Raw genomic sequence first — 9,334 nt, forward strand, 5'->3', positions numbered from 1 at the left:
ACAGAAAGTGAGAAATCACTCTCTGAGTGGATGGCCACGCTGCAATCCCTTCTCCTCCATTCTCCTCTCTGGATCTTGGGCACACACGAACATGCGCCCGGTGTGAGTTTAAGCTGCCGGGTCTGGGACTCGAACCGCAGTCGACTACATGGGAGTCTAGCGACATAGTCATTACGCTAACTGTCGGTCCCCCGACATGTTTTCTACTGGACCAGGGTATCCAAATTTGAGGTCAGCCATGTGGCTTCCAACAGTGTAGTTCAGTTTATTACCAACTGCACCACCAGACTAGGCCTTTGACTAATTAGTAAATTAAACTGTATCATAGGTATGTAAAGGAAAAATTATAGTATAGAATTTAGTACTATTCACAGTTTTAGGTATCCATTGGAAGATATATCATGCAGATAAGAAGGGACTACCATATAACAAAATATCTTTAAATTCTCTCTCACCTCCTTTTTAAAGAAATGTTTGCCAAAGGATACGTGCACTTGCCAGAGAGAGACAGAGAAAATGCCTTCCATGGGGTCACACTGCAATATCTTCTCTATCTATCCTTTTGGGATTTTGGACATGTGTACGCACAGGCGTGTTTTTCAAGCTGCTGGATTCAGAACTCAAACTGCATGGTTGGCCATGTAGGATCCAGCCACCTTAAACACAAGGCCATGTGCTGGCCCTCCCCATTTTAAAAATTAAGTTATTTTTTGTTCATGATAGACAATGCATGAGCATGCATAAGCAGAGCAAGAGAGAATGCACCCTTGACAGGGTCTTGTCATGCCACATCCTCTTCCCCTAGTCCTCCAACTCATCATGGTCTTGGGCACATGTACATATGCCCAGTGTTTTCCAGGCCAAGCAGGCTGGGATTTGGATCAGTCAACATGTGGTTTTCAGTATTATAGTTCATACGCTACAACTCTATTGCTCTCATTTTTACTATCCATTATCTATGAGAAGCCCTGCTCTCTCATATTTACTCTTCACATCAAAACCAAGCCCATGAGCCCTCTCTCTTCTTCTTCTCCTCTTTCCTTTCCACGCAGTTTTTACTTCTAATTTGTGGCTAACTCTTGGGCCTTTGTGCCCACCTCCTGCCTCAACCTCTGTCCCTTATTTCTCTAGCCTTGCCCTAGTTGTATATTATAAAAACCCAGAAACTGAGCTGGAAAGGAGAAAGAAGCAGTAAATACTGGATTCCAAGAGTGTTTTCTCCTTTGTAAATGCCTCTAGAAGGTGCCCATGGGATATAGCCCAGCATGGCCTTTGGCCCATTGGCTAGGTCCCTCAGTGTCTGGGTGGCCTCTTAACTCTACTGCCTGTCTATAGTCTGCCCCCTGCAGTGCCTTCCTCACACTTGATGAACTGAAATCTACCCATGGTTAAACCTGGTATCTAAACTCCTTTAGAGGCTCCCTCTTCTCTTTCAGATGGAGGCCAGGCACATTGACAAACTGACAAGCAGGCTCTTGAGGATGAGATCTGGTGAATGCCCTATTTCTCACTCCAGTTAGCACTTTAGCAGAAACTTGCTCTTTTCAACTTCTAGATACTCTGTTCTTTCTCACTGCTGGGCTGAGATGCTGTTCCCTTCGCTTCCATCCTCCTTTCCCATTTTTTTCTAAGGCTTTCTCCCGTTTGCACCCAGACACTGCCCAAAGACTCTGGGAAGCCTGCTAGATGCCCCAGTGTGGCTTCCTGGCAATCTGCCCTTACCCTGTCAGGTCATCACTTGTTCTGCCGCCTCAGCTAGACTCTGAACCCATAAGCACATGACTCAGTCTTAACCAAATCTGCGCAATTGACATTCATGTCTCTCCCTTTCTTGTGGGCAGACAAATAGAAGACTAGAAATACTGGACATAGAAGTAGGCCCAATGAGATGATCTGTGTTCAATGGGAGAGGAAAATGGGTCTCTGGGACATGACCCTGAGGGTTGTTTCTGTGTACCCTGAGGTCTTACTGTGCTGCAGACAGGCATTGGTAGCTGGAGTCCCAGCTCTTGTCATCCATAGAAACTGGAAGTTTTTATGTGTGTTCTGCTGGCTTGCCCTCTTTTGTTCTGCTGGTTTGCTCTCTTTTGTTCTGCTGGTTGCTTTCACTGCTTTGTGATAGGGGACAGAAACAAAACAAAATTATAAAGGATAGATGGGAAAATGGTGATTTCTGTCTCTGCTTGGAAGAGCTGGCTACAAAGAGATGGGAGGAGGCCTTTACCCAAGGCCACAGAAATGAGAAGACCTCAGAAAAGCCCAGTGGACCCAGGAGAGGGGAGCAGCTTGGAGAGAGGAGCAGCTGGATAAAGAGCAGCTAGAAGAGAGGAACAGCTGAGGAGAGGAACAACTGGGGAAGAAGCAACTGGGGAAGAGGAGCAGCGGAGAGAGAGAGGAGCAGCTGGTAGAGAAGAGCATCTAGGGAGCAAACAGCTGGGAGAGCAGAACAGCTAGGAAATGAGCAGCTAGGAGAGAAGAGCAGGTCAGAGAGAGGAGCAGCTGGAAGAAAGAAGCAGCTGGAGAAGAGGTGCAACTGGGAGAGAGGAGCAGCTAGAGAAATCCTTTTTTACTCTAATCAGTCTTTCTCCTCCCAGGAAATGGATGTTATTTTGCAACCTACTGCATCCAGATGCTTTGTTGAATAGCATCATCTCTAATGATCCACTGAACTATTTGAAACCAAATTGATCAAAGATATTGAGTTGTCGGAAAAGTAATGATGTATTTTTCTGTTTTTCTATGCAAAAATGCATCATGACTTTTCTGATAACCCAATAGAATGGACCCTGTATGACTACTTTATAATAATAATGGAAAAAGACTGACCTTCAACTTCCTGGTACTAAGGCATAGCTCTTGTGGTCTACTCAGAGATGCTGAGGTAGGCCCAGGAGGGATAGCAGAGGCCCAAGCCCAGCTGACCCTAAACGGGCAAGCCCCTTGATGGCCTCCAGTCTGGGCTCCTCCTGGCACCTTGAAGATCTTATAGTCTGTAGGAAGGGCCTAGCTGGAGGTTTTAGGTTTAGGGTTGACTTGACCTGGGAAGATCCTCAAGGTAGCTAAGAACACTGGCCCTAGTAATGGAGTGACCAACAGGCCTTGGGCCTAAGGAAGTGGCCAGTGCTGGCTCTTGACCCTGAGGGTCCTGCTAGGATGACTCTCAGTCATGTTCAAAGATGTGATTTGCTTATCCACACCTATCCCAGCTGCTCCTGGCTTTGCATTCTCTATCGTAGATCCAGTCAGATGGGACACATAGGCTGTACCAAGAAAAAAGTCTGGGCCTTGCTGAGTACCAAAGTCCTGAGACCTCCCTCACCTCTCCCCCTGACCTATCTCTGATCTTGATGGGGATGAGCAGATAGATCCAGCCCTTTCAGTGAAGCCGTCACTTGATTCCTTCATCTGCTAGGTTTATGGACAGCTCCTTGTATTGTGCTGAGACCTGCCCCTAACATCTTACGCCCTGGTCTGATTTATGCCTCTGGCTCACTCAGAGTGAGTTTTTGCCTCTTCCATAAATCCATCCTGTCTTCTGGTCATTAATAGAATGCCAACAATCTTGACACACTGAACCTTTTTCTTCACACTACATGATCTCAGTTCCTTAAATAACCTTGCATATAACCTATCCAGCCTCTTACTTGGTCCCAGAATTAATTATACTGCCTCAGCAAGGTCAGACCAGACCTTAGCTCAGGGTGCTGAGGCGTGGGGGCTTCCCATACCTGAGGTGCCTTGTGGTGGTCCTGAGAGGTGGTCATAGTGCCTGTTTTACCTCCCTGGGGAGCGGTCTGTGGGAGGCTTTGAGGGCTACTTAGATGGTGCCTATGGCCCCAGCCTCTGCCACAAGCAGAGTTAGGACCCATTAATGCCTCTGACCAGTGCTGGGGTCTAAAGCTTTTCACACTCAGCAATGCCCCACAAGCCTGAGGGCATGTCCACTCCACTCCCTCCATTTCCAGGGCTCTGGATTCCCCTGACCCCATCTACTTCATCCACCTTACAAGCCTGGCTGCTTCTCTTTAAGCCCTGCTCCTGGCTGCCCAGGTCCTCTTGGAATAATTCTTCCTTTCACACATTCCTTCCCCATCAAAACTTGTCACTCAGACCCTCCACACTGGCCTCACTCTTGTCTCAGAGACAAGGAGATGGAAGTTGAGCGGGAAGAAAAGCAATGGCTCAAATTAATGCTCATAGTTGCAAGGAAATAATGCTTCTGCCCATTTTTCAGTACGGTTTTTGTCTGAAGAAGGGCCTTAGCCTAAGGGTTTCTCAGTGGGTACCAACATCTTTTCATTTCAGTCCTTTCTTATCATGTCATGACTTTGTTCCTGACTTTCCCTTTATTAGTTTCCTAGGGCTGCTGTAACAAAGTACCACAAATTGAGTGGCAGTTTAGACAACAGAAATTCATTTTCTCATGGTGAGAGAGGCCAGAATTTGAGATCAGGGTACTGTGCTCCATCTGAAGGAACTAGGGGAGGATGTGTCCTGTCACTGGCAGGCCCTTTGATTGCAGCTCATCACTCTGGGCTTCACTTAGCATTCTCCCTCTGTATATGTCTGTCTCTGCATCCAAATCTGCCCCTTTTTTAAAGGACACAGTCTTATTGAATTAGAAGCCCACCTAATTTTGTTTGATCTCAACTAATATTAATACATCTGCAGGGACCCTGTTTGTAAATAAGGCCACATTTTAAGGTTCTGGGGATTGGAACTTCAAAACATGAATTTTGGGGGACACATTCCACCCATAACAACTATCATTGTTTTGTTTGTTTGTTTGTTTTTTGTCTTTTTCAGAAATGGCATCTCTTATTTCATGCCAGAAAACATGCCTAAAAAGTTGAGCTAAAGTTCCTTTTTTGGATATCAAATCAGATATTGAATGCAATAGATGACTCTAAAATGGGTCCAATTAAGCACGTAAGTCTGAGTATATCTAAAAATCACTTGGTTCATTGCGTTTTTATTTGGATAGTGTTATGGACTGAATGTTTGTGTTGCTCTATTCCATACCCTCCCTCCAACCAAATTCCCAAATTCACATATTTCACTGATCTCTTTTTTTTTTTTAATTTTTATAAAGTTGTCATTTATTTCTTTTTTCTTTTTTTTTTTTTTTTTTTTTGAGAGGTTTTTGCTACAGGGCGCGTGCACTCGCCAGACAGACAGAGAGAGACAGAGACAGAAAGCGAGAAATCACCCCCCCGGGGGGATGGTCATGCCGCAATCCCTTCTCCTCCATTCTCCTCTCGGGATCTTGGGCACGCACGCACACGCGCCCGATGTGAGTTTAAGCCACCAGGTCCAGGACTCGAACCATGGGCGACTAAGTGGGAGTCCAGTGACATAGCCATTACTCTAACTGCTGGTCCCCCAAATCCACATATTGAAGGTTGTAAGGTGCACGCCATTCCTGGAGAATTTTTAAATTAGTAAGCATAGCAGACAATGTACCATCTAGACTATTTTTAGAAGTACAATTCTGTTATATTTATGTTGTTGGGCAAGAGATTTTTAGAAATCATTCATCTTGTAAAACAAACTGTTCAGATTGAACAGCTCCATGTTTCCTCCACCCAGCCTCTGGTCTCTATGAGTTTGATTCCTCTAGGGACCTCATATAAGTGGAATCATACAACATTTATCTTTTGGCAAGTAGCTTCATTTAGCATAATGTCCTTAGGCTCATCCTTGTGTGGCAATGTCTGAATTTCCTTCCTTTTTAAAGCTGAATCATATTCTATTATATGGCTATGTTACATTTTATTTCTTCATTCTTCTGTCAACGGACAGAAGGTGGGTTTCTCCCACCTCTTGGCTATTACAAATAATGCTTTTGTACATAGGTGTACATCTATCTCTTTAGACCCTGCTTTAAATTCTTTTGGATATTTCCTGGGTGGCTTATGAGTTCCTATGGAGGAGCTCAGGGTCATGGACTCCCACTCTGCTGTCTGAAAAGCTTGTGGTTGATACCGTCATGTTTCCTCACAGCCATGTGGGAAATCCTGGGTTTAAAGTTGGGTGCCCCTCCTGTTTCAAAGTGGAGCAAAGAATAAACATATATTGAGAGCTTGTTGTGTGCTAAGCATGGAGATGTATTCTTACATATCATGTCCATTAGGGAAAACTGTACAGAAGTCAGATGGCCTCTATGGACTGGGCTTGGTTCCCAGTGGATGTAGTCAGGGCAGCATCCTCAGCACTGGGACAAAGGCAGATGAGAGCTCTGCGTGCCTCTGCTCCAGCACATGAGCCCTTGAGCTTCAGGTTGAACTCCAGCAGGAGCTGATCACTGCTGCCAGTGACTTGCCAAGCACAACCAGCTCACCCAAGGTGTGCTTTCCCCTCCAGGTGAGTGAGAAAATGTAGTGGAGCAACAGCTGAGGCGATACTGCTGGGAGCTTGGCGTGGACACACCAGCCCAGACGGAGCACCTGCCCCTGGGGCATCCCCTCTGGCCATCCAGCCTCACCATGTCAAAGAAAGGCTCGAGCAGCAGAGCCAAGGGGGACAAGGCGGAGGCTCTTGCTGCACTACAGGCGGCCAACGAGGAGCTGCGAGCCAAGCTCACGGACATCCAGATAGAGCTGCAGCAGGAGAAAAGCAAGGTGGGCGCCCCCCTACACTCCTGTCCCCCAATGTCCCTTTCCCCCTGTCTTTGCCTTCCCCTGGGTCCTGGAGGCCCTGTCTAGAGAGGAAGTAACCAGGTCTCTGAAGAAGTGCCTACCTGCCTGGTCAAGGCGGCTCAAGACAGATTGCTCTGGGAAGAGAGCAGCTGGTGGTTGGGGGTGGGGGCAGATTTGAGGGTCCCATGAACAGAGATGCCATGATGATGGCCCCAGACCTGTGGATAAAGTGTACTCCTGTTGTGTGGGCCTAGTCTGCTGTACATGTGTATGTCACTGGACCTTGAGGAAGCCTTGTCAAATTCCTGGAAATTATACTGACTTCTCTAAAGTGTTCACAATGGAATTTAACTAAAAGAGAATGGACCAACATGTTTCCTCTTTGTGAATGAAAGAAAAAGGTGGGCTATTGACTTAGAGCTTCCTAGTACAGGGAACAGTGTTTGTAAGCAAATTTGGAGATGCTGGAGCAAGCCCAATAATGTTGGTAGCACCCAGAATCTAACAGATTCTAGATGGACAGGCCCATAATGACATTTGGGTTCTTCAAGCCCATAGAGGAGGCTGAGCTTGTGCTGGCCGAGGGTAGGCCTATAGGGTGGAGGATAAGGAGCTAATGAGAAGACAGGCTCACTTTACATCAGCATAAGTCCTGGGGTAGGCTGTCCCACTGACCCAAACTTCCTTCCATCTCTGGCATGACTTTTGCCCTCTCCTTCTACCCTACCTCAGGAGTCCTTTGGAAATGTGCATGTGCTCATGGGAAGGGAGGACAAGAAGAAATCATTTGGAAAGTGGCATCACTCTCTAAGAGGGTGGAAAATCTCTCCTGGAAGGTTGGAAGTCCCAGAGTTATGGATTAGTGGCTTTCCATGCCCTGGGCTGAAATTCTCTTCTTCCTGTCCTTCTTGTCCGGAAGGTATCTTTCAGGGAGGCCCTTTGATCTACTGGTGGAGAGGAGTAGGATTAATGTCCAACTTACCTAACCTTCTATAAACTTAACCTTCTGATTATATCAAGAGAAATATCTCATGTTACATATCACTTATATGAAATTCAGATCTCAATGTCCATAAATAGTTGTATTAGAACACAGCCATGCCTAATTATCTGCAGATTGTCTACAGAGTAGACCCTCAAAGCCTGAAATATTTACTGTCTGACTCTACATAAATAGCTTACTGGCTTCTGCCCTAGTTACTTATCTCCCTGCTTAAATTTCCTCCTCTGTAAAATGAGACAAAACCCACCACAGGTCTGGTGGTATTAAGGAGGAAATACTCATTAAACTCCAAAGACAAGGCTTGGAGGGAGGAAAGTCTCACTCTTAGGACACTAGAAGGCAGTGACACGGCTGGTCCCATGGCCTTTGAGAACCATCTCAGCAAATGCTCTTCCAGCACCTGCTCTGTGCCAACCATTTATAAAATCAGGCCCAGACTCACTGACTGGTTGGAACATAGACTAGGGTGCAAACATCACCTAGTCTAAGTTGGGAAATTGCCCCAAATTGAGAGATTGTTTGGCACCATAGGATGTGGCATAAGGCAAAGCCTTAGAAATCACTGTTTGCCCCTCAAACCCATTTTTCAAATGAAAGAAAAGGAGAGATGACTTATTTAGAACTTGCTGATAATGGAACCCTTTGCTTTATTGGGTAAAAATATAATTATCTTTTTAATGCAAAGAAATACATTATCATGTAAATCACCAAATATAGTACTAGATTTTTATATACCTAATTACTGTGGCATTGCACATATTTAATGTGTAGTTTTATTTAAATGTATCCATCCTGAGGGGGCATGCACTCCTCACTCATCAACAGGCCTGGGTCTGTTCCAGTGCCTGGCCAGAGCTGCGAAGCTCTTCAGACTCCAGCAGGAGCCCCAGGGCTAGTGTCTGAAGGCTGAAACCTGGACTCTTGTCACTTATATGGTGCTTATTTATTTTCTTTTTTGTAGAGATGATAGAACTTCTTGGTATAAAATTCAACAAGGACTAAAGAAAGGGCACAGTGAGCATAAGCCTTTCTTCTGAGCTCTGTGTCCCCAGACCAGCTTCTCAGAGGCTTTCATGTTAGTTTCTTGAACATGCTCTTATGAGCCTCTTTTTAAAGCATAATAACAGCATGCTATACGCACGGTTCTGCAGTTTCCTTTTGCTCAATACAGATTATCTTGCAGTTCCATATGGAACAATGGAGCTGGCACAGACCTCATTCATTGTATTTTTGGTCCCTGACCTAGATAGCCTATCAATGTTTTCAAATTGCAGCTAATATAGCAGCCCAATCTGCAAGTCTTAGACCATATGTGCAAGGGTATTTAGAGAATACAGTCATGTGAGTGAAATTGCCTTACCAGAGTGCGTCTGCATTTGCAGTTTGATAATGACTGCCTCAGGGCTCAAGCAGAACACAGAGCAGCTCCAGGAGCCACACCAGCATAGAATCTTCACCAGGCTTGCTTTGGTGGGAGGATACTGGCTACTCTGGGCCTGTCTCGAAGCAGCAGCAGTGATTCAGGGTGCCAGCCCCGCAGCTCAGCACTGCTCATTCCTGCAGACATCCAAGTATAGCAGCTGGGGAAAGAACTCCAAAATCTCTGCCAGTAGGTTCTTTCTAGGTAAAGTCCTTTAGGCTGGGGTTTTCAGATCTTGCTGTGCCTCAGAGACTCTTGACTTTAGTCCTGCTG

General features: G+C 45.7%; 1 protein-coding gene across 1 annotated transcript in view; it reads left to right on the forward strand.

Moving 5' to 3' along the window:
- Window positions 1-4,821: 4,821 nt before the first annotated feature.
- The window catches only part of JAKMIP3 (Janus kinase and microtubule interacting protein 3), a 96,273-nt gene continuing 91,760 nt past the window's right edge, over window positions 4,822-9,334 (forward strand). Inside the window, 2 exon segments of the mRNA XM_027771236.1 lie at window positions 4,822-4,929; window positions 6,364-6,620. Coding sequence (XP_027627037.1) covers window positions 6,486-6,620 — 135 coding nt within the window. The 5' untranslated portion in view covers window positions 4,822-4,929; window positions 6,364-6,485.

The sequence above is a fragment of the Tupaia chinensis genome, unplaced genomic scaffold (genome assembly GCF_000334495.1).
Source record: "Tupaia chinensis unplaced genomic scaffold, TupChi_1.0 Scaffold000197_1, whole genome shotgun sequence".
Taxonomy (NCBI): Eukaryota; Metazoa; Chordata; class Mammalia; order Scandentia; family Tupaiidae; genus Tupaia; species Tupaia belangeri.